This window comes from Triticum dicoccoides, chromosome 1A (genome assembly GCF_002162155.2).
Source record: "Triticum dicoccoides isolate Atlit2015 ecotype Zavitan chromosome 1A, WEW_v2.0, whole genome shotgun sequence".
In the NCBI taxonomy this organism is placed as follows: Eukaryota; Viridiplantae; Streptophyta; class Magnoliopsida; order Poales; family Poaceae; genus Triticum; species Triticum dicoccoides.
Window position 1 is genome coordinate 493,519,635 of NC_041380.1, and position 25,983 is coordinate 493,545,617.

At 44.6% G+C, this 25,983-nt stretch overlaps 2 protein-coding genes across 2 annotated transcripts in view; one reads left to right on the forward strand and one right to left on the reverse strand.

Moving 5' to 3' along the window:
* The first annotated feature begins 10,736 nt into the window (after positions 1-10,736).
* On the forward strand, positions 10,737-13,050 carry LOC119281904 (transcription factor ILR3-like). The gene is made up of 5 exons (XM_037562313.1): positions 10,737-11,120; positions 11,253-11,330; positions 11,890-11,967; positions 12,094-12,256; positions 12,345-13,050. Exons 1-5 carry the CDS (start codon positions 11,011-11,013, stop codon positions 12,636-12,638), a joined length of 723 nt encoding a protein of 240 aa, XP_037418210.1. The 5' UTR covers positions 10,737-11,010; the 3' UTR covers positions 12,639-13,050.
* Positions 13,051-19,732: 6,682 nt separating this feature from the next.
* LOC119281916 (delta-1-pyrroline-5-carboxylate synthase 1) overlaps positions 19,733-25,983 on the reverse strand; it is a 13,270-nt gene continuing 7,019 nt past the window's right edge. The window contains exons 14-20 of the mRNA XM_037562321.1: positions 22,992-23,067; positions 21,656-21,806; positions 21,474-21,542; positions 21,256-21,322; positions 21,104-21,174; positions 20,088-20,167; positions 19,733-20,010 (exon numbers count right to left, since the gene is read on the reverse strand). Of these exons, the coding sequence (XP_037418218.1) occupies positions 20,089-20,167; positions 21,104-21,174; positions 21,256-21,322; positions 21,474-21,542; positions 21,656-21,806; positions 22,992-23,067 (513 nt within the window). The 3' untranslated portion in view covers positions 19,733-20,010; position 20,088. The remainder of the gene's footprint in view (positions 20,011-20,087; positions 20,168-21,103; positions 21,175-21,255; positions 21,323-21,473; positions 21,543-21,655; positions 21,807-22,991; positions 23,068-25,983) is intronic.

Here is a 25,983-nt window from a genome sequence, read left to right on the forward strand (position 1 = left end):
CGGCCCCCAGTCCAGCCCCGTATTGACCCATGACGCCAGTCGTGGCGGGGGACCCGAGCGAAAGGCAGGTGGCGCCATCCACTTGGGGGCCCTGGTAGCGGTAATATAAAACCACTCTCGTTGCCATAAGCTGGACTCCTCTTGAAAAGAGCCCTCGGGCCATGGAGCACCAACATTCTTGCTTATAAAAGCACCTCCGCACCCCGCGTGCCGTCCCTCGATCATCTTCGGCTCTACTTTGAAGGTCTTGAGTCATAGTCCGAAGTGAGGAGTGATACGGAGGAAGGCTTCACACACGACGATGGATGAGGAAATATGGAGGATGGACTCCGGGGCTAAGTCGTGAAATTCCAGCCCATAATAATACATGATCCCCCTCACGAAGGGATCCCTCGGGAAGCCTAGCCCCTGAAGGAAGTGAGACATGAACACCACACTCTCACCAGGCTTGGGAGTGGGAATGACCTGCCCTTGAGCAGGCAGCCTATGCGAGATTTCACCGGTCAAGAACCTGGCCTCTCTCAACTTCAGCATGTCCTCCTCCGTGATGGAGGAGGGCATCCATCGGCCTCGAAGGTTGGAAACGGACATTGTCGAAGGTCCGAAGCGCCTGAAATCTGGAGCCTTGGGTGTTGGAACTCGAGGCGAAGGGCGAACTCGTTTGAGATTGAAAGAAAGGAGTAAGGTCTTGGTCTCTTTATAAGAGGTTGAATACCAAGGGCCTTCCCCATGACCGTTTGGGACTCGCCTTTGATCGAGAAAATATACCAACGGGTACGGTTGGGTTACCCATGCCCGTATTGATGAGAATCCCGGAATAAGGGGACACGATCTCTGCTTTAACAAGACGTGCCAAGGAAACCGCCTCGCTAAACGCGCTGAGGTGGGACGGTAAAACGATTCGAATAAAGACTTGGCCGTGGTGTGATGTCACGCTACGGAATACGTCAGCAGATTAGATTTGTATAAATATTATTCTCTCTATGGCAATATGTGAAAACTTATTTTGCAGAGCCGGACACTACCTTTGTGTTCAAAATCTTCTATGAAGTACTTGGAGGAGGAACCCGCCTTGCAATGCCGAAGACAATCTGCGCGTCGGACTCGTCGTCATTGAAGCCTGGTTCAGGAGCTACTGAGGGAGTCCTGGATTAGGGGGTGTCCGGATGGCCGGACTATACCTTCGGCCGGACTCCCGGACTATGAAGATACAAGATTGAAGACTTTGTCCCGTGTCCGGAAGGGACTTTCCTTGGCGTGGAAGGCAAGCTTGGCGATACGGATATGTAAATCTCCTACCATTTTAACCGACTCTGTGTAACCCTAACCCTCTCCGGTGTCTATATAAACCGGAGGGTTTTAGTCCGTAGGACGAACAACAATCATACCATAGGCTAGCTTCTAGGGTTTAGCTTCTCTGATCTCGTGGTAGATCTACTCTTGTACTACCCATATCATCAATATCAATCAAGCAGGACGTATGGTTTTACCTCCATCAAGAGGGCCTGAACCTGGGTAAAACATCGTGTTCCCTGCCTCCTGTTACCATCCGGCCTAGACGCACAGTTCGGGACCCCCTACCCGAGATCCGCCAGTTTGACACCGACAATGGGTGATAGGTGTGCACCAACTAGCGCAGCTCACCAACCGTGGAATCCATCCCCAAACCTCGATAATTCCGGCACAAAATCACAACACCTGCTAAAGTCTGAATGAGGTGCCGGTCCATATCACTTATCCCACCTTCTAACTCCAGATAGTTCTCGCCCACCTAAGATGAGAAGTAGAGCGCAGGAGAACACACCGAGAGTCCCTCCGATGAACCGAGCAGGGGAGCGATGCCTTGCAAGTCGCCCCCAAGTTCCCCTGGCCTTTCAGGTGTTGCTCCACCTGTTGGCGTTTCTTTCTCGGCCCGATGCTCGATATAAGCTGCTCAATAGCTCGGTCGTTTTGGTCGCTTGGACCATTTGGAAAGAGACAATTTGCTTGATCACATGATTGAGCAAATTAAGTGTGATACAATCTACTTGTGAAAGGCAGAGTTGGTTCAGCGAAGGCTCGACCCTTCTCAGAGGAAGAACAAACAGCATGTTTCAACAGCTAAAAAAAAGACAAATTTCTCGCAAAAAAAAAAAGAGAAGAGAATATTTGCACCCTTTGACAAGGTCTCGACTTGGCCAGTGACATTGTTGGGCAGAAGGCAGCCTCCCAATTTGGCCACCACTGCACAAGTCAATGACAACGACTGCCTCTCCAACCGGGCTTCTAAACCCATCATACGCAACTAGCTCTGCTAACGGGATAGCGTCTCGGTAAGAAGAATGCCAGTACTGTGTCGGAGCCAGTGTTATCCCTATCACAGGGCTTGACAAGTCCGGCCACACACTCCCAAAAAAACGAATAAATACGTAAGACAAGTTGGCCACATAGGCTGGCCTTTCTGTTTTCCAAAAGCTCTTTCGAACAAGCCAGGAGAGTGGGCACTGTCTAAAGTCGCTCTCGGTGCTAAGTAAGCGATTACGTTAATCCCTCCTATTCGAGAGGCTTTTGCCGCCTGCGTGCTCTCACCACAGGCTCATACAAAAGAAACGATTCTATATGCCATGGAAAATTTCTTGGAAGGCGTGTGGTGCGATCCCAGTAATCCCGTGGAGGAAGACGTCACACAGTTATGCCGCGTATGGCACACGCTAGCACGTGGTTTGAAAGATTAGAAGGTCAGTGATATCCCAGTGAGCCGCTGCAGGACCACCTCGTCTCCGGTGCCCCAGGGCCATGGGACGCGGTGGATCCTTGCAACAGCCGGCGGGGGGGCTTCGTTGTTAGTCATTTTTTAAAGTTTTGTTAGGGTTTGTATCCAGTTCAAAAAGGCGAGACGGCGACGGCTTTATAAAGATGGAATAAAGGTCTTCCCGCCTAGTCTTTGTTTTGGTGGTGCTTCTAGCATCGTTGGTGGGCGTGTGGAGGTGTGTCTCCGATGAATTTATTCTCGGTGGATTTATTCGGATATGGTTGTTGTTCGTCTATGTTCGTGTGCCTTTGGGTTGGATCCTTTTGATCTATGTTGTTCTTCATCGACGGCGGTTGTTGTTCTAAGGTGTTTTTTCGATGGGGCCTTAGTACGACGACTTCTCGACTATCTACTACAACAAGTTTTGCCCGACTCCGGGGGAGGGGCGATGATGGCGGCGCGCCTTCAGCTCGCTTCAGTGCTTATAGTCGTTGCTAGGTGATCTACAGATCTGGATGCAATTTTTATTATTTCTGAATTTCATTATACCATCATGATTGAAGATGAATAGATTGAAAATTTTCTCGAAAAAAGTGATATCACAACGAATAGCCCACTAGAGTTTAAGTTCTACACTTGGCACTGGTGTTTGCATTTTTCTGAATTTATTTCAAGTCTTTCAATGATGATCATCGCAATCGATTGAGCGTGATTTCGTCAATCTTAAGATGATGTGCCGACTCTGTCTCTCGAATATGCTCATTTTTTCTTTTGAAAAGGGAATTACCCTGGCCTCTTCACGAAAGCGCCCATATAGGGTGTGTGTAAGAGTGAGTGTATGTGTGTATGTATAACCACCGGCGTGTGTGTTGTGTTAAAGAAGAAAAGCACGAACTGTTGATTGTTAGTGCAATTCCCTTTAGAAAGAGAACAAAAATCGAAACAAACAAAAAGGTGAAGATCATGCAAGCAGGTATGGTCTCGGTTGGAAGAGGCACGGCTCTCCTTGAGTGACGGGCCATGCGTGAGGCCACGGTGTTGGAAATATGAGCAAATTACAACGAGATTTAATCCGAATAAACAGAAGATAAATTATGACCACAGCAGCAGAGATTAAACTAATCATGCGAACTAGCATAGCAGATGAACATATCACATCTAGGGCACATACTAGAAGTATGAATTCTACCACAATCTCAAACAGGAAGGATAGAATCACATACGGTGCAGCGGGTGCAGCACCGCCGGCGTTGACGTTGTCGCCCATGTCGTCGAGGACGAGGTTCCCGAGGTCGGGGAAGAAGTCATCGTTCGCGAAGTCATCGCTGCCAGCAGTCACGCGAGTGCGCTCCCCAAAAACCTGATCGCCCCTCTCCCGTACAGGATCACGAGAGGCGGGGTTCCGGAGGCCTGCTGTCCCTTCTCGTGGTGCACGCCGGAAGGAGGGATGGAGAATACTTGCTTGGCGGCACAATGATCTGGAACGGTGGTGAGAAACCATACGAAGCGGCTGCGACTAGGGTAGACGTCTGCATAGCTCTGTCCTCGGCTTGGCTCAATCCCGCAACCCGCGGCGCGTCGTGGCGAGGCGAGGCGTGGCGTGGCGTGGCGTGGCGAGGCGAGCGAGGAGGAGGAGCGCGCGTGTAGGTCTCCTCTTCTCATGCTCATACAAGTGATAAAAGAGCTCACCTTATAAAGAGGTGCAACTCTCTCTCAACTTCCGGGGTGGGACTAAACTTTAGCCTCACTCACTCCACTCACATGTGTGCATGAATGGGCCAAGAGAATTTCAGAATTTTAGTTGGGCTTTGGGCCAAAGGCCTACTAGCAAAATTCCAACAATCCCCCACAAAGTTTCATTGGCACATCTCATCATTTAGTTTCAAAATATTGTTTTATATATCGGTGCTTAGTGGAGACTGTGAAGTTGAACTTCCACTTAGAAATTTATGCTACACTAGATCACAACTTGAATAGTGGACTATGCGTTGAACTACACGTTTTCTGTGAAACTAGTTTCACACAAATTCTTGACCGATATTGGGCTGCCGCAAGGCTTCCCCGCGGGTGGAGCGTACACGTCATACTCCAGGGCCTTTCATGAATTTATTAGAGAACACCCAATTCTCACATACTGCGACGTTAACAGTCAAATTCATATAGGTGTGTTCCTCAAAAGATGTTCTGCAGAACAACATCTCTGCTTACCCGAATAAGCCACTTGGAACACATTAAGATAAGTATCAACCTGCCATACAAATCAGGAGAGTATTGCATCTTCACGGAGTGGGATAATTAATATAGGGATACTCTCCTCCCAGCTGACCAACAGCTTGTCTCCCACTTCTACTTCACGGGATCTCCGATCACATAGAGTGGGTTACCACTATGGACAACTCATGCGGTGGGTCTCAAACCCATCTCCATCGATGCATTATCTATCACATTACGTGATAGACCCTTTGTGAAGGGATCTGCCAAGTTTTTTGATGTTTGGATATAATCCAACGTAATAACTCCGGAGTTTCTTAATTTTCTGACAGATTTTAGTCTCCTCTTCACATGCCTTGAGGACTTCATATTGTCCTTAGAACTGTTTATCTTGACGATCACAGTTTGATTATCACAGTTCATCAGGATAAGGGGTATTGGTTTTACAACCATAGGTAAGTCCATCAAGAGTTCACGAAGCCACTCTGCTTCAACAATGGCAGTGTCTAATGTTGTGAGTTCTGCTTCCATAGTTGACCTCGTTAAGATGGTCTGCTTGCAAGACTTCCAGAAAACAGCGCCACCACCAAGTGTAAAAACATAAGCACTTGTGGCCTTAATCTCATCAGCATCAGATATCCAATTTGAGTCACTATAACCCTCCAGTACCCTTGAATACCCGGTGTAGTGAATCCCATAGCTCGCGGTGCCTTCCAAATAGCACATAACTCTCTCAAGCGCATGCCAATGATCATCTCCCGGTTTTGACACAAACCGACTCAGCTTGCTCACGGCAAAAGAGATGTCAGGCCTCGTGGCACTCGCCAAATACATAAGCGAGCCAATAATCTGAGAATACCTCAGTTGATCTCTAGCAATCCGTCGATTCTTTCGAAGCAACACACTAGCATCATATGGAGTTGGAGAAGGCGTGCAGTCGCTATACCCAAAACGACTCAAGACCTTTTCCACATAATGAGACTGAAGCAATGTGATCCCACCATTCTCATCTCTCAACAGCTTGATGTTTAAGATAACATCAGCTACTCCTAGATCCTTCATCTCAAAACAGCGAGATAAGAAATCCTTAACCTCCTTGATTAAATCAAGTTTGGTTCCAAAGATCAATATGTCGTCGACATATAGACAAAGAATAACTCCTTCACCCCCACCATAGCGATAGTACACGCACTTGTCACCATCGTTTACTACAAAGCCGACAGCAGTTAATGTTCTTTCGAACTTCTCATGCCACTCCTTAGGAGCTTGTTTAAGGCCATATAAAGACTTTAATAACTTGCACACCTTTCCTTCCTGACCAGGTACTACAAAACCATCTGGTTGATCCATGTAGATTTCCTCCTTCAACTCTCCATTGAGGAAAGCTGTCTTAACGTCCATTTGATGAACGAGAAGACCATGTGAGGCAGCTAGTGATAGTAGCACCCGAATTGTGGTCAATCTAGCCACGGGTGAGTAAGTATCAAAGAAGTCTTCACCTTTTTTCTGGGTATAACCCTTGGCCACAAGCCGTGCCTTGTACTTTTCAATCGTACCATCAGGTCTAAGCTTCTTCTTGAACACCCACTTACATCCTACATGTTTGCACCCATAAGGACGGTTAGTGATCTCCCAGGTACCGTTAGCTAAGATGGAATCCATCTTGCTACGTACAGCTTCCTTCCAGCAGTCAGCATCAGGAGATGCATAGGCTTCTGAAATAGTCCTGGGTGTGTCATCCACGAGGTACACAATGAAATCATCACCAAAAGACTTTGCAGTCCTATGTCTCTTACTCCTCACAGGAGTTCCATTGTTACCCTCAACAGGATTCTCAACGTGTTCCATCGCGATGGTGGGTTCAGGAATTACAGTGAATTCCTCACTAGATGGAGTAGGTATCTCCTGATTTGATGAACTCGACATATCCTTCATAGGAAATATGTCCTCAAAGAAAGTTGCATCATTTGATTCCATAATCGTACTAACATGCATGTCGGATACCTCAGATTTTATTATCAAAAATCTATAGCCGATGCTATGAAAAGCATAGCCCACAAGAACACAATCCACAGTTTTTGGTCCAAGCTTGCGCTTCTTGGGAATTGGTATATTGACTTTCGCCAAACAACCCCAAGTACGTAGGTAAGAGAGTTTCAACCTTTTCCTTTCCCATTCCTCAAATGGAGTCATGGTCTTATACTTTGTGGGAACTCGGTTTAGGACATGACACGCAGTCATTAGCACCTCCCCCCACCATTCCTTGGATAGACCCGAAGTGTCTAACATGGTGTTAACCATATCAGTTAGAGTTCGGTTCTTTCTTTCGGCTACCCCATTTGACTGGGGTGAGTAGGGAGGCGTCCTCTCATGGATTATACCATGTTCCGCACAAAACAGATCAAATTCATTGGAAAAATACTCTCCACCACGATCGGACCTAAGCCGTTTAATTTTTCGATCAAGTTGGTTCTCTGCCTCAGCTTTATAGTTTTTAAAGACAGTCAAAGCCTCATCTTTTGATTTCAGAAGATACACATAACAATATCTAGTGGAGTCATCAATCAATGTCATGAAGTATCTCTTTCCACCTTTTGTCAACACGCCATTCTCACAAAGATCAGAATGTATAAGCTCTAGTGGCGCCAAGTCTCTTACCTCTGCAGTCTTATGGGACTTGTGAGGTTGCTTCGCTTGCACACATACTTGGCACTTGGAGCCTTTGACAGTAGAGATTTTTGGAATTAAATTCATATTGGCTAACCGCGTCATGCAACCAAAGTTAATATGACAGAGTCGTGAATACCAAATATCAGACTCATTATTGTGGCAAACATTATTAATAACTTTAGTGCAAATATCTGACAAAGATAGGCGGAACAAGCCTCCGCACTCATAGCCTTTTCCAACAAATTGTCCACACTTAGAAATTACAACTTTATTGGATTCGAAAACCAACTTAAAACCATCTCGGCATAAACGGAAACCGCTAACGAGATTTTCATTGATGGACGGCACATGATGAACATTCTTTAGACGCACAGTCTTCCCCGAAGTAAACTTCAGATCGACCGTACCAACACCTCGAACAATGGCATGTGACCCGTTCCCCATCAGCACGGGTGAAGTCCCCTGTTGCCTGGTAAGAAGAAAACATGGAGGCGTCAGCACAAACATGTACATTGACACCGGTGTCAATTAACCAATGAGGGGATTGAAATACTGAAAGGATGGTAGAAAAAATACCGTATCCTGATTCCTTCATATCAGTATCACCGATGACAACATTAGCGGATTTGCCGCTCTTCTCATGTTCGCGCTCCTCAAAGCGGTTAGGACACTTCGGAGCCCAGTGATTAGGATCACCGCAGACATGGCAAAGTCCCTTCCCCTTCTTATGAGAATTCTTCTTGAAGTTGGTACAATGTGATGGCTTGTTCTTTGTATCAAACTTGCCTTTGCCCTGAGTTTTGTTCTTATTGTTTTTGAACTTGTTGGGCTGGGAGTTCTTCTTCTGTACCATGTGGGCACTAGAACTTCCCTCAGCAACTCGAGCACGTGTGTCCTTTGCTCCCGCCTTTTCTTCAACATCAAGAGTACCAATGAGATCCGCAACGGAAAACTTCTCTCTCTTGTGTTTCAGGGAAGTAGCAAAATTGTTCCACGAAGGTGGAAGCTTGGCAATGATGCCTCCGGCAACAAATTTGTCCGGCAACACACACTTGAAGTACTCAAGTTCTTTTGCGAGCGACTGTATCTCATGAGCCTGCTGTACAACAGGGCGCTCATCAGTCATCTTGTAGTCATAGAATTGCTCCATGACGTACAACTCGCTGCCGGCGTCCGAGGCACCAAACTTGGCCTCGAGTGCAGCCCACATGTCCTTGTCGTTGTCAAACGACATATACGAATCCACAATGGAGTCATCAAGAACACTCAGAAGAGCGCATTTAAAGAGGGTATCGATCTTCTCAAAAGCTTCCAGCTGTGCTGGATTAAGATCACCCTCAGGCTTGCCCTTGGTGGCATCATAGCAGCCCATGGTCTAAAACCAGTAGACTGCTCTCGTGCGCCACCTCTTATATTGCGCCCCCTTAAAGGCAGGCGGCTTCAGATGCGCAGCAAAACCACTCGGAGTAAATTGCCTATAATCAGGTTTTTGGATTGTTGAAAATATGAGCAAATTACTACGAGATTTAATCCGAATAAACAGAAGATAAATCATGACCACAGCAGCAGAGATTAAACTAATCATGCGAACTAGCATAGCAGATGAACATATCACATCTAGGGCACATACTAGAAGCATGAATTCTACCACGATCTCAAACAGGAAAGATAGAATCACATACGGTGCAGCGGGTGCAGCACCGCCGGCGTTGACGTTGTCGCCCATGTCGTCGAGGACGAGGTTGCCGAGGTCGGGGAAGAAGTCGTCGCTGCCAGCAGTCGCGTGAGTGCGGTCCCCAAAAACCTGATCGCCCCTCTCCCGTACAGGATCACGAGAGGCGGGGTTCCGGAGGCCTGCTGTCCCTTCTCGCGGTGCACGCCGGAAGGAGGGATGGAGAATACTTGCTTGGCGGCGCAATGATCTGGAACGGTGGTGAGAAACCATACGAAGCGGCTGCGGCTAGGGTAGACGTCTGCCTGACTATATAGTGCGGGCCGGGTAGGTCGTGGGAGTAAACCCCACGTCCGAGTCGTCACGATCCAAAAGAATCGGAAACGGTTCAGTAATTAACGCGTCCGTTAATTATTAAATAATGACTGGAGGAGCGCGCGTGTAGGTCTCTTCTTCTCATGCTCATACAAGTGGTAGAAGAGCTCACCTTATAAAAAGATGCAACTCTCTCTCAACTTTCGAGGTGGGACTAAACTTTAGCCTCACTCACTCCACTCACATGTGTGCATGAATGGACCAAAAAAATTTCAGAATTTTAGTTAGGCTTTGGGCCAAAGGCCTACTAGCAAAATTCCAACACACGGTGTCGTCATGGGCAGAGAGAGCCGAAGGTGGGGAAGCCTCCACGCACGTAGTGGAATCCCTAGCCATCGTCGTGTTGTAACGACGGCCTTTTCCGTCACGCTCCCGAAAGTCTTCGGGAATTTTGCGAGGGGGCAACGCAACGCGAGACGGGGAAAGGGAGGTCGGATTCCCCGAACATAATCGTGGAGAAGAGAGGAGGAGCTACGCGAACGCGAGGCCCGCGGGCAAAAAATCGGCCGCGCCCAAATCTTTGTGGCGTTTTTTCACAGCAGCAAACGTCGCTGTAGTTTTCCTTTTTCTTTTCCGAAACGGAAGCGTCGGTCGCTGTAGCTCGACCAAGGTATATGTACTGCCGTCCAGACTCGATTTTATTCTTCTTGATTGATTGAAAACGAGTGGAAAGATGGGGTGATAATCGCGAGACGTGGCCGCGGGGCGTTCGTGGCTGTACTTCTTCTCTCGGTGGCCTGCACTGCAGCTGATACGCTACGCTACGTAGCAGCACGTCCTCCTCACCGCTTGACTCGACAGTCCACACACACAGCTCAACCCAAGTGCCGGCCCAGCCCCACCGGCTGCATATACCAAACCGAAACACCCAGCAAAAACAAACCAAATCATTGCACAAAGCAGAGCAAACAATCCGATAAAAAAACCACAATCCGATCTGACGGAAGGGAGAAAGAAAAAGGAGCGCGGGCGCGCACTGGGCACGCACGGCACCGAGCAACAGAGGGAGGGAGAATAAAAGGCGCACGCGTCCCGTCCCACTCAGCTCGCCCGATTTGAATAAGCCCGGCGGCCCAGCGATTGGCCCGCGCCCACGCCGTCGCATCTATCCTCATTCGCCGGAGGCCAGCGATACTAGTTGCGTGCTGCGTGCTGCTTCGGTCGCGCCAAAAGCCAGCGCCCAATATACATATGCGGATTATTGGTCACGACTAGTACTACTGGTATTCCCCGGCGTCCCCATCTCTTTCGCCCGCTTACCTCCCCTCCCCGGCTCGTGCCATCCCCACGCCCGGAAAGATCTGCCCCGGATAGCGGCGGGGGGCGCTCCCGGCCTGCTGGGACTTCGGCCATGAGCTGCGGCGTGGGGCAGGGCGGGTGGCTGCTGGACTACGGCCTCGTGGAGGAGGAGATCCAGGCCTCCGACTTCATCTACATGGTCGACGACCCGCCGGTCTCCAGGTCAGTCAGCTTCCTTCCCTGTTCGCTTCTCTTTCCGCCGATCTGGAGGTCGGGGTTCTGGATGGTGGGCTGTGTTACTCACTGTCGGCGATCGGTCGAATATTCGGCTGGATGATGAACTTTTGCTTGCAGCGTGATACTGGGCTTCGACGCTCCCAGGAGGGAGGACGCCGCGGCGGCTGCCCAGGACAACTCCGGTGCCAAGAAAAGGTACTGGCTAGTGATGTTCTTCCGCTCTTCCGAATTTGTTGCGAGTTTTGTGATTTGCCTGCTACTTTTGGTGCTCCTGTTTCGATCATTTGGGCCTCTCTGATTAGATTGATTGATGAGAAACATAGGAGTGGTAGTTGAGAGAACGCCGGTCTGTCTTTCCGGCCCCTCTAGAGATAATAGTGGCCACCAAACTTGACTCGCGGAACACTCCAAAAGCACCCGGTTGTTAGATTGCTGAGACAATTTTGAGTCGGTCCAATAGATCAGCTCACAGCTAGATAAGTTACACAAGGCTCAAAACTTTTGAGGCAAGTTTAAATTAGCTGACGACTTGATATGTCCCTTACTAGTTAGACCCAATTCTGGAACCTACAGATGTGGCTATTTTCCCCTGTCTTCACAGCCTGGATTCAGCTTAACCGAAAGTCTGTCAGAATTAGCACGGTTACTGAAAACATCTTAGTCAATGATGACGAATCACTGGTGCTAAATGACATACAGATCACAAATTGTAAGACCAAAGTTTGACGTTATTATTCTGTATATGTATCTGCAGATCCCGTCCAGAGTCGAGCGCGCAGCCCGGCACCAAGGCATGCCGCGAGAAGCTCCGGCGAGACAGGCTCAACGAGAGGTATGTTCCAGAGTTGAGAGTTTCAGTTATATGACTGAAAAAGTGAAAATTACAGTCTCCCACTGCTTCAGTGGTCGACGTGTTCACTAGCAGCCCCACCAAATCTGATCAGCTCTGATCCACCAGGTTCAATGAGCTCTGCGCCGTCTTGGAGCCCGGGAAGCCACCCAAGGCCGACAAGGTCGCCATCCTCAGCGACGCCACCCGCCTCCTGGACCAGCTGCGCGCCGAGGCCCAGAAGCTCAAGGTCTCCAACGAGTCACTCCAGGACTCCATCAAGAGCCTCAAGGTAAACCAGCAACTCGTCGCACTTTGCACCATTCATGGCACAGAAAAGCTCAGTGATCTTACGGTTCGATGTGGCTGTATGTATATAGTCCGAGAAGTCGGAGCTGCGGGACGAGAAGACGCAGCTGAAGGCCGAGAGGGAGAGGCTGGAGCAGATGCTCAAGGGCGTCAGCGCGGCCGCCGCCGCGCCGCGGCAGTTCGTCCCGCACCCGGCCGCCGCGGCCGCGCCGCAGTTCCACCCGGCGGCGGCGTACGCGCACGCCGGCAAGTTCGTCCCGGCGTACGCCGCGGGCTACCCGCCGCCGGCCGCGTTCTGGCAGTGGATACCGCCGACGTCGCTGGACACGTCCAAGGACCCCGCGCACTGGCCGCCGGTCGCGTGATTCATCAGCTCGATGACGCACGCGCGGCGGCGATCGTCGGAGGATATGCGTGTGTTGAAGCTTGCTCGTACCGTAGAAGTTGACCAAAGCGCGCGCCCGGAGATAACGCCGGGTCGCTGATGATTGTGTAGCGGTTGCTATGATTATGCTGTGGATATAATGATCCAGGGCTCGCCTGACGCGGGTTCCTGGTGATCATTGCTCATTGGAGCGGTCTGTGTAACAGCTCTAATGTGATAGCGATGAATATGGTTCATAATTATAGGGTCGATAGATGATGATGCTTATATAGGGAACGATGGAAATTGTGTCCTGCTTTGGATGGCATTAACGCAAATGTAGGAAGAATCATGCACGTGCAAGAAAAAACAAAATGATAATCGAGCTTAACGAAAAAGAGTGCATTGAGTTCTGATAATGCCGCTCTTCTACATTGTAACCCAACTTTATTCAGGCAAGCTTACCGAAGGTGATTATTTACCATCAAATTAGTCCGCCTGGCCCTCAATGGCGCCCTCGGCCATTTGTATGTTCCTCGCTGTTCTTCTGTCGTGACATTTGCAAGCTTAACGGCCATGGCTCTCGTTTGCTTGCGTCGTGGTCGGGGATTCCTTGTTGGCTATTCGCATTGAAGTTGGAGTCACTTGCTCGGGGAGAGGCGATAATGTTGACAGTTTGTGGACGGCCTTGGCGGTGTTTCTATCCTCAGTGGCATGTGTGGGTCTTGTAGGTAGCCAGATCAGCCGAAGATGCCCTTTGTGGGCGTGTCTATTTACCATCAAATTAGTCCGCCTGGCCCTCAATAGCGCCCTCGACCATTTGTACGTTCCTCATTGTTTCTTCTACTGTGACATTTGCAAGCTTATCGGCGTGGCTGACATGGCTCTCGTTTGCTCGTCGTGGTCGGGGATTCCTTGTTGGCTATTCGCACTGAAGTTGGAGTCACTTGCTCGGGGAGAAGTAATAGCAATGACATTTGTGGACGGCCTTGGCAGTGTTTCTATCCTCGATGGCATGTGTGGGTCTTGTAGGTAGCTAGATCGGCCGAAGGTGCCCTTTGTGGGCGTGTCGTAACGATTGTGTTGCGGCCTTGTGGGGATGGCGCCTCTTGTTTTCCTCAGTTTTAGTAGATCATTCTTCCCCTTATGTTTTGGTACCCTCGCGTCAGCAGCATCAGTGAGGTGGTCCTGATGATGGCGTGTTGAAATAAGGTCTCTTCAGCCTCTCCCTATCTCGACGATGTCTGATCCGGCGCTGACTAAGGTCCCATGAGGATAGGCGTGCCCAGATTTGTTGGCTCTGTTCGCATCTGGATAGTTGTTGTGTAAATCAAAATTGGCTGACTTTTGGTGCGGCAGCTTTGACTTCTTCTTTTGATTTGTTTTGCAGCATGATCTAGTTCCTCCAACTCTCTAGACAGATGGTGAAGGATTGCAAGTCTGCACTAGATGGGGTAATGCCCAATAATGCTAGACCTTCAAAGAATTACAAACGTTTTACTTAATTTTCTATATGATGATGGTGTTTGTCAGTGTCCCTTTCCTAAACTGTCGGTTTGGTGCAATTTTCAAGCTCCGGTATGTGGCGTACAATCAAAGAAACAAGACGACTAGTGTGATTTCGGTCATATTTTTATTTTATTTTTCTGGCTGTTTATGTGTTGTTATCTTTTCATTGTATTAATTGCCATTTTTCCTTAATAAACATCAGTTACAAGATGCCCTTCGGGAGAAAATGTGTCATGTGCATAAAAAAATAGATAGTAACAATTTATAATGATCAAATGTACACAAAAAGGATTCTGCTCCTTTGAATTCTGAATATCATTCATGTTACGGATGGTATGATTTCTAAAAAAAGACCAATAAACGACCGCTGCCAACAAGCAAGAGAAGATGAGGGGTTTCGTGAACAAACTGTTTGTTCTCGCAAAAACAAAGAGAACAAACTGTTTGTTAATGTAATCTAGAATTCTCTATTTTGTTAAAAGTTTTTCTCATGTAGAAGATCCCCATATATCGGCTTATTTCTTTGATTAATACAGTGAAGAATGCTCTACCAAGTTCAATAGATATTTCAATATACAATGGACAAAAGACACATACAATGCACCATAATACATTAAGGGAGCATGGTTAAACTTTTTATTAATATGATGCTTTGGTTTGCTTAGATTTTTGGATAATTCTGTTGTAACAAAACACTTCCCTTAAACACACCAAAGATCAAAAATAATTTTGCACCTAAGTACAATTAGGTTTACACCATGACGTATGGGCATATTTAATACTCCCTCCGGTTCATAACAAGCGTCGCGGTTCTAGTTCAAATTTAACGAAAACCAGAACACTTATTTATGGATAAGATGGAGTAATAGTAGTTAGGCACATGTTTGCATGCTCAGAATTTAAAAAAATTACGAATCTAAATATTAGAGAAACAAAAAAGTTGGAAATTTTGATTTATTTTATGCGAGAATCTAACAAGTATGAATTTGAATATAATTGAATTAATCAAAATGGATAAATAGATATCAGTGTTATTTAAAATAAAATGTTTAATGACGAATTATGAAAATAAAATATTGTTCTTTTGGACATGTATTAGAACGAGAGTAAATTTATTATTATTTTTTGTGGGATAAAAATAAGTGTGGATATACAACACTTTCGGCAAAGAGTCAAATAGTTGATAAATGAGCTTTCACTGGTCCTTGTAGTCAACTAAGACATAAAATATAAAATTAACTATTAATTATATTGTCAAATATATGTGTTTTGAACTCAAATTTAAATATCTTTTTCCTTCCAGAATTAACATGTTCATTGTTAGTTATCGATAAATTCAAATATTTGTAATTAACTAGCATGTGGTATTTAAAATTCAAATAGCTACTCAAAATTTCATTTTTTTTAAATCAATACAAAGTATTTGCGTCTACTTTATTTTTTTATAAAGTATAAAATCTAACAAAATGATATTTAAATATAATTGAGTTTATCATGTTGAACTCACGGATAATATAGTTGTTTGAAAGGGAAAAATTGAAAAGTAAGTTATGCCAAAAAGTATTTTTATCGCCAATATTTATGACACTTCATGAATAGAGAACAAACTCCTTAATTTTACACCTCTCATGAAACAAAACAAAAAAAAATCCGGTACTGCATGCGGTCATGACCAACGTGTCTATGGCCTAAGGGCAACTCCAACCTGCTGCCGCAAATAGATATGGTTTTTGTCCGTTTTTCGTTCGTTTGGCTAGGGCAAATGGGCGCCGTACGTGTGCTTCTGTGTTTGTGTCCACGGTGCACCCAACTAGCCGACTGGCAAATGTGCATATATATATATATATATATATATATATATGGAAAATAGATACTACCACCTAGTGGTAGTTACCACCATCCTAGCTGCCCTCCGATATCTTCAGATCTGAGCGTTGATTAACGGGTTTGGTTTCATAAGTTTTCAGACTTTCTCTACCGGAGAAAATGACCAGCCCGTACCCCCACCCCACCCACCCGATTTATGTGGGAAGATAATTACCATATAACTACCTCTAGTAAAACGAGCAAGCTATATATCAAAATATATCCACCGGCCGCTGGCGTCAGGCATCCTTATGCATACTAGAATCGATCTAATGCTGGTGCATGTAGGATTTGGATTGCTAATTTAGAAGAGAAGCATTCATGGATGCATGCAATTGACCAACGACAGTGCATCAGGACGCATCAACTAACCGTACAAACATAATGTACATGACATTCTCCATACTACATGCGTACATATATATACTCCCTTCAAAAAAAAATATGTGTCCACTAACGAATCTGTAACACATAGTCCCGTCTGAATTTCCTAAAAAAATACTCCTTTCTAAACAAAAATACATACAAAGTCAGCAACTCCATAAATATCTCGTTTATATTATATATGCACAACAGTCCACCGTATATACTACATACACCATTCTAAAATAAGAAGTATATTTCTTCATACTACAAGACACATATACTCCACCCTCCATAAAAAAGCATATATACTCCATGTTCTAAGAAATACATACTCCATACTCCTGGTGGTTCCCAATACTAAGTTCAAAATTAATATACTACATACTTTTTTTTCTTGACAGTTCATACAATATACTACATACTAAAAAAACTATATCTACTTCAAAAAGGTATACTACATACTCTCTGTGAAAAACAATTATATGTAGACATGCACATACTCCATGTGAAAATTTATAAATATACTCCATAATATAGCAGTATAGTAGTATGTAGTACATACCATAATTCTGAAACGAACTATAAATTACATACGAAATACTACTTTTTTGGCACACATATATATTTTGTGCATTCACGTAAAAGAGTATTAATACTCCAGCTTGGTGTTAATAATCTGTACTCAAATAATCAAATGCTTATACTTCACACTCCAATTTTACTTAGTAGTGCATACTCCATACTACAAAAGTTACATGTTAAAACTCCATACTACAGGTATACATGGGAGTGAGTATACACTATGCGGTTCTAAAAAAGACAATATATTTCATACTATAATAGAAGAATCAAAAAAGAGTTATACGTCCCCATACTACCTTTTTCCAACAAAAAATACTTGTTAAAAAAAGAGAGATAAATACGTACTCTGGATAAGAAAATTACCATCCATCTACGGTGCTTATCAAAAATAATCAGCACCACTTAAAGAAAAAGAATAATCAGCTTCACGTTCACAGGCTTATCCGATGAAAATATTGTTGTACACACCCAAGATTGAGGAGATCGTTGCAACAGCCTGCCACCCGCTTGCCGGATTATTTAATAATAAAAACTGAATTAGTTTCTGCCTACTAAATTGCATTGGCACCCGTTAACAGTATCCATTACCCGGTTGATTTGATGCCACGTTTGAGGGACGGGGAAGAGGGACACGTGGAGGCCAAAGAAGGTGATGGTAACTACCACTGCTTGTAGATAAAAATTGTCACACACACACACACACACACACACACACATATATATATATATATATATATATATATATATATATAAGCAACATTGCACATAGTTTTATTATAACCAAATAAATCATGTAGTACCACAATAATAAATAGTTTACAACCAAATAAAATGTATAGTTTACAAACCAAATAAAATTTAAATTGTCACAAATACATAGAAAAAAAATCTGATACATCTATTGGTTGCCGAGGTGATTCCACATATGCTCAACCAAATAATTTGAGTTGAATGTGAGTTGCCCAATCATGCATTTCATGATGAAATTGAGTGAATTGTGCAAACGTTGCCGGTCCATTCTCAGGCACAACATTTTCACCCTGAAAGTGAAACCCTTGGTCGAAGATTTTGTCCTCACGCTCATCCTCTACGATCATGTTGTGCATGATCACACAAGCAGTCATCACCCCACAACTTCTTGGTGCTCCAAGTTCTAGCAGTACACGGAATGATGGCCCATCTAGATTGAAGCACACCAAAAGCATGCTCCACACCCTTCCTAGCACTCTCTTGTGCTTGAGAAAACCTAGCCCTCTTCTCTCCTACCGGATTGGAGATTATCTTCACAAGAGTTGACCATTGAGGGTATATATCATCAGCTAGATAGTATCCCTTGTTATAATGGTGGCCATTGATCTCAAAGTTGACCTCTGGATAGTTTCCTTATGCAAGCCTTCCAAACATTGGAAAGCGTTGAAGCACATTGATATCATTGTGAGAACCAGCCATGCCGAAAAAAAGAGTGTCAAATCCAGAGATCTTATGAAGCCACAATTTTAAGTATGACAGTGCAACCTTTGACATGCCCCTTGTACTGCCCCTGCCAAGCAGATGGACAGTCCTTTCACCTTTGGTGCTGCATACAATCTATACTACCAAGCATCCCGGAAAGCCCCTATCTGCATTGATCACCAACAACCGGGATGTATCCGCAACATTTGGCTGTCTCGGGTACTCGGCCCAAACACTACTACCGCAACCTTGTAGAACTTGTACAATGACGCAAGGCATGTGGACATACTCATCAATAAAATCACCGAGAATTCCGTATGCAAACATCCGAATAGTTGCAGTGCATTTTTTATAAGAAGAGAAGCCAACTTTTCCAAGGGCATCCTCCTTGCATACGAAATAATCATCATGCGCCATCACTCCCTCCCAAATATGGTTGAACACATGTGTCGCCATCCGGAAGCGGCCCCGCAAAAGCATGGGGTTGAATAATGGGTACGTGCACTGAAAGTAATCGGCGAAGAGTAGGCAATGGTCGATCTCTCTATTGCAGTTCAACGCCGGAGCATGGCCTGGGATCGATCCCCTAAACCTCAGCCACTTCCTAGCAATGTGGTACTGACGACCATAGTTGTATCCACAAAATCCTTATCATTCGATGAACACATGAAAATTTTGAAAAAAGAACTCATCCCACTATCCATGATACCCTGCGGGCGAGACGTCGAACACCTTGCAGGCGTGGTGGAAAAACAGGGCGGTGAAGTGCCCCGGGCCTATTCCCCATACAAGCAGCTGGTCTGTCGAAGTGGAGGCGACCATGGAGACAGAAGGTGAGGGGGCGACGCAGACATGGAGGTGTTAAGACGACAGCGAAAACAAGTAACCAACATTGGCAACAACAGGCATCGAATGCAGCATGGAGGTGGGGGAAGAGTGTGGATGCGGGCGGCGGCCTGGGCAGTGTCCAAGCAGCCAAAAGTGGGAGGCGGCGCCGATGGCAACATGGCCAGAGGGGTCGATTGTGGAGGAGGCGAGAGGGAAGAATGGGCATCATGTCACTAATGGACGAGAAAGGGGAAGGATAAGGGTGGGCGTTGGGTGCATCCACACCGACACAAACCCAACCGAAATTTGGGCCAACAATGGATCGCGAGCAGGCAAAAAAAAGACACACGTCCATTTGCGTTAGCGCGTTGGGCCAAGATTAATTTGATTTAGCCCAAGCCATGTTCTATTTGAACTGACATTTCAGTCAATGTAACCAGGCCGGGAGTACGAGTGAAGTATGGCACGTCCGAGGTGGCCTCAATGCACAACTTTAATAGCAAGAACGACCAATCTGCTGGATTACCGGGACCAACAAACATACTGCTTATAGTATCGGCACACTAGTACTCTCACTCCTAGAATTGCTGGTTTGTTTTTATTATAACACCGGAGAGCCGAAGCCTCCAAGCTCATACAAATTGATCCACCGATCCACCACAATAAGATGGTTTGTACACAAATTGATTGATCGACTGGTTTTCTTTCCTTAGTCTGATGAGACTCTCATACTTCAGAGGGTTTTCGCGGAATCCTTACCACACCATTTTCTGAAGAGTTAACCAAACATGAGAATTAGAAAGTACAGTAGTGTAATTCTTAAAGATATGTGAGATCACAAGCACACCTCATTGCAAAGGAAGACTCTTATGGGTGTATTCAACATCCTTGTCACCATTCACCACTTGCCCTTTCCCTCGTAAGAGCCTACATGTCAAAAATCAATCGATCCAACAATCAGTATTCTTTCATGTTCATTGCATTTTGTTTCAAAAATAATAAAATTTATTAGCTATAGTAGAACAAGTAATAAAAGACTGAACCACCAGCGCAGTTTTAGTATTGATATGTAGTCCTTTTGCTATCACGAAAGCTAATTACTCCTATTTAATTGGGAGGTTTATTCTAGCTATATGATTTGTGATTGCCACCTGTTGACTACATTAGATGCAAGGATGACAGTTTCTTCATTATAATGCTTATGAGATAATTAGAAAGCTACTTAAGATTTACAAATTGACCAAAACATGGCAGTATTGCAGTTGGTTAAAAGTAATGTTTTTGCAGCTATGAGAGCAAAATCTAACTAGAACCAGCAAAGATTCAAAATCTAATAGAACCAGCGAAGATTCAAATGATGAACAGCTTGCACTGCACAGTAGAACAACAACATAGCTAAGGGGATGTACAATCTCCCAGAAGACATAGCAGTATGGGAGGACATGTTGATCATACTAGCCATGGATGGGATTAAAACCTAAATGCAATTAAAAAATCAGATAGTTTATCTATTTGTTAGTAGATCTAAATAGCCATAACTATTTAATTTGCAGTCCCCTAAATTCCTATAGATGGACAGTTTAAATTACTTGAAGATCAAAATTGGAGTCCAGTTATTAAAATGTTCTTAAATTACTTCAGAACTTAGGCATCAAATGATATCAACTTCCCGGATTAATTTGGAGTAGGTCTGTACTGTTCAATAGCAAATATATTTCATGTCTGTTCAGTAGCTTAGTGACATGATTAGTCTAACATATAATCTTATCCCTACAAAGTTTGGTTGATTGGACTATCAATTTTTGAAGATACAGCAATGGACATAACAAAGGGACTACATAGAATAGCCAGTTAGCAACATACCATCGTATAGTTAAAAGACCTTCAACACCCACAGGTCCACGTGCATGTATACGGCCTGTACTTATGCCAACCTATTTAAGATATTCCAAAGGATTAAAGATGCAGACATAGTAGTAAATTATCAAAAAAATAACATATAATGTTAGAAGTACCTCAGCACCGAGTCCAAAACGAGCACCATCAGAGAATCTTGTACTCGCGTTGTATAATACGGCAGCACTATTGAAATTTTACAAGTAAAAAGTATCGTTAGACACTTAATCACCACAGAATATCAAAGTGAGCTGTAGCACAAACAATGAAATAAGGTATCTGTTGCCTCAAACTGTACAAGATCTAAAATTGAAGACATGGACTTGTTCAGAAATACCTATCAACTTGACGTAGAAAGGTCTCTGCTACTTTATCATCTGTAGTGACCACACAGTCTGTATGTGCACTGAAAATAGGACAAACAACAGAGAGAAATTGGTTAAAACCAAATCTCAGTTTTCCTGAATATACTTAGAAATCGAATCGGGGAGACAGACTATAGAATAACTCTTAAGCTACCTTCCATAGCGATGTATATGGTCAATTGCTGATTGTACATCATCAACTATCTCAACTGTGCAAGCCATAGAACTGTACTCCAGATGTAATGAATCTGCTTTCGGGTAGCCCAATACTTTATGCGCAACAGGCCCGCAATAAAGATTAACTCCTGCGATATATCATTAGTTAAAACAGGAGAATCATCAATCCACATGTCTCTAAAGTATTTTGTTTGACTGTACTGACTGAACCAAACCTCACATGCTTTAAGTGGAAGAACAAAAATCACAAGGACTAATAGAATATGATGCACCTAAAATTACAAACATTTACCAAGCTACAACCAATCATCTAGTACTCTGCTAGCTGTTAAGCTTCATGCACTAGCCAACGCAACCAAAAGTCCGAACTGATGGAAAGGGCTAGTGCAATCCACATATACTGTAACACCCCCTCTCACGTGTGACGGGGAAGACAAGTCAACACGTGCAACCGGAAGAGAGCGACGGCGCGCGAAACTCACGTATGACTCAAGAGGCCTATACGTGGACACAAAGGGGGGCATCGGCAATTTTTAGATAAATTGCACAAACCAGGACTTGAACTCAAGACCTTAGCTCTGATACCATGTTAAGCTTCATGCACTAGCCAACGCAACCAAAAGTCCGAACTGATGGAAAGGGCTAGTGCAATCCACATATACTGTAACACTAGCAAGCAGCAATTATGCAAAAAGCTAAGGAATTGCATATATTGGATGTATCTAGCACTGAAATACATCTAGATACATCCATTTCAGCGACAACTAATTCCGGACGGAGGTCGTACTTGCTAAGTGGATTATTAGATTTGGCAAGCACAGTGAAGGTAGCTGTTATTCTGATTCAGAATACATTTTTTCCCAAACTGGTATAATCCTATTTTCCGTTACTTCCATACTAGAAACGAGCGGTTCAAGAGCGCAAAAAAAGAGAGAGAAATGGGAGAATCGAGTTCAATACACTGCCAGGAAACCCATTGTGAAGCCATGGTTCAGGAGTTACCTATGTAACAAAAATCTCACAGGACAATAGCATCCTAGTTTGAACTTTCCTACAGACCTTGGAAGTTCAAACTACAATTTTAGATGTCAGGTTCTACAAGATTAATGTTTGGCAATTAATTCCTTCTACACGATACTGTTAATAACAAACATAATCATAAGCGGATGATAATACTGTGAAATGTGAATGTAACATTTCCACTCAACTGAATACTAAAAGTGAGTGAAAGATAGTGTCAACTCTTGAATGGACACTATATATGAATCAACCAAAAAAGATACAACTACAGTGAATGAGAGCAAAAGATAAACCTGCTGTCTTGAGTGCTACTAGTATGTCATTAAGTTCTGGAGTCTTCATAAGATCTTTATGAACAAGCAACGTCTCCTACAGACAATACAGCCAAAATCAGTCAACATATAAAAATAGAATGGAAAACTACAATCAAGACAAAAAATGTTAGAAGAAAAAACTACCAAGATTAGTAGGTAAATCTTCTGCGGCAAAGAAAAGGGTGATTGATGGGAATACATTGCGATATCAAGAGATTAACAGTGAAGCAGGCATGACACAAACATATGATTATCAATTGCAAACAATATTTTTACATTCAACATTGGGAACATAAAATATATTGTTTGCATTTTATGTCCTGACACTGAATGTACTCCCTCCATTCCAAATTACTCGTCGTGGTTTTAGTTCAAATTTGAACTAAAACCACGACGAGTAATTTGGAACGTGTTAGAAAACGTGAGGAAGAGAGAATGACCGAACAGTTTTCTGTATTGAGGAGAGAGATATATACAAGGTTACATGGGCCTGGGCCTCACTCTAGACTATGGGCCTGGGCCTGTACAAGACAAACACAACATATATACTTAACACCCCCCTTCAAACTTAAGGTGGGTCAGGAGCATCTGATACACCAAGTTTGAGAGTGTGAAACCTATGCTGATCTCTAGTTTGTGCCTTGGTGAAGAAATCTGCGACTTGAAGCTCTGATGGGACATATTGTAGCTTGACAGTGGATTGTTGACAATGAGATTGAGTGAAAAAGGCATCCACACCAATGTGTTTGGTCAACTCATGCTTGACTGGATCATTAGCAATCTGAATAGCAGCAGTGTTGTCACAAAGAAGAGGTGTTGGTGTATGACATAAGACACCAAGATCATCCAATAGCCAGCGAAGCCATACAATCTCTGCTGTAGTAGTAGAGAGAGCCCTAAGCTCTGCCTCGGCGTTGGAGCGAGACACAGCAGTTTGCTTCTTTGATTTCCATGCAATGAGAGATGTACCAAGAAATATGCAATAGCCAGTGACCGAGCGACGATCAATAGGATCACTCGCCCAAGTGGAATCAGAGTAAGCATGAAGCTGGAGCTGACTGGAATTAGCATAGAACAAGCGGCGAGATGTAGTTCCCCTTAAATACCTAAGGACTCGGAATAGGTGACCATGATGAACTGAGGTGGGAGCACAGACAAATTGACTGAGAATATGGACTGCATGTGCGATGTCAGGTCTGGTCACTGTGAGGTACACTAGACTGCCGACAATGTGACGATAGCGAGAGGGATCCTCAAGAGGAGTGCCATCAGTAGGACGCAACTGCAGATGAAGCTCCATAGGTGTAGCAGCAATGCGCGTGTCAGTGAGACCTGAGCGAAGAATCAAATCCTGAGTGTACTTTTGCTGGGAGATATAGTAACCATCATCAGTATGCTCGACCTCAATCCCGAGAAAATAGCTGAGAGACCCCAAATCTGACATCTGGAATTGTTCACTCAATTTTTTCTTAACAAAATCAATATACCCAACATCATCTCCAGTGATCAACATGTCATCTACATAAAGTAGAAGCAATGTACGGCCATGCTCAGATGTATGAATGAAGAGTGCAGAGTCATGTTCACAAGGAGAAAAACCGGCAGCTTGAATCACAGAACTAAACCGCTCAAACCAGGCACGAGGGGCTTGCTTAAGCCCATAAAGAGCCTTTCGAAGACGACAAACATGACCTGATGGAACCTTGATACCTGGAGGTGGCTGCATATATACTTCCTCATGTAAATCACCATGAAGGAAGGCATTCTTCACATCCATGTGGGAAATTTTCCATGACCGAGTAGCAGCCACAGCAATTAGAGTTCGAACTGAAGTCATGTGAGCAACAGGAGCAAATGTCTCATCATAATCTTTCCCATGAGACTGCTGAAAACCTCTTGCAACAAGGCGAGCCTTGTAGCGTTCCACAGAACCATTTGACTTGGTTTTAACCTTATACACCCATTTGCAAGTGATAGGGACTGAACGAGGAGGTAATGGTACCAAATCCCATGTACCAGTACGCTCTAAGGCTGCAAGCTCCTCAGACATAGCCAGTTGCCACTCAGGTGACACAACTGCCTCCTGATAGGTACTAGGCTCAGAAACAGCCCCTGCATATAAGTCCTTTTTGTATCGCGTTGCTAGAGAAGAGCCGTCAGTGCAAGGATCAGTAGTACTGGCTGGAGGAGTAGAAGACAAAGGCATAGATGACTGCGTGTCACATGGAACTTTAGAACGACGAGTGTAATGGAAAGTATTGACTGGAGGAGTAGAATAACGACGAGTGTAATGGAAAGGAAGACTATCTAGAGGTGGAGCTAGTGGAAGAGAGAAAGGAGCTGGTGAGGAAGGAGATGAAACATGTGGTGGAGATGGTTCTGATGTTAGGACAGAGGAAGGTTGTTCAGCTATGGACTCATCTAAAAAGATAGGTGGAAGTGAAAGAAACGAGGTAGACTCTAAAGAAGTTGAGGATGATGGTTTAGTGGAAGGGGAATAGAAGAAGGGTTGATCCTCAACAAAAGTGACATCGCGAGAAAAGCGAATGCGGCGAGCAGAAGAATCATAGCAACGGTAGCCCTTATGTTCAAGACTATATCCAAGGAAGACACACTGAGCAGACTGAGCAGTCAACTTGGTACGCTCACGAGGTGCTAAAAGAACATAACAAGTACAACCAAAGACACGGAGGTGGTCATACGTGGGAGGAGAACCAAACAAAACCTCACCAGGACACTTGCCTTCAAGGCGAGTAGAAGGTTGGAGATTGATAAGATAAACAGCAGTTGAGATAGCTTCACCCCAAAAATGAGTGGGGACAAAGGAAGAAATCAAAAGGGTACGAGCTGTCTCAACAATATGGCGATGCTTACGCTCAGCAACGCCATTCTGAGCATGGGCACCAGGGCATGAAAGATGAGGGAGAGTACCCTCAGATGAGAGAAACTCGCAAAAAGCAGTAGATAGATA

What these genes read in the sequence shown, in the direction of transcription:
- LOC119281904 (XM_037562313.1), top strand. Translation starts at nt 11,011, where the DNA reads ATGAGCTGCGGCGTGGGGCAGGGCGGGTGGCTGCTGGACTACGGCCTC. An exon ending in CGAGACAGGCTCAACGAGAG is followed by an intron (nt 11,968 to 12,093) that starts GTATGTTCCAGA and finishes CTGATCCACCAG; the next exon opens with GTTCAATGAGCTCTGCGCCG. An exon ending in ACTCCATCAAGAGCCTCAAG is followed by an intron (nt 12,257 to 12,344) that starts GTAAACCAGCAA and finishes GTATGTATATAG; the next exon opens with TCCGAGAAGTCGGAGCTGCG.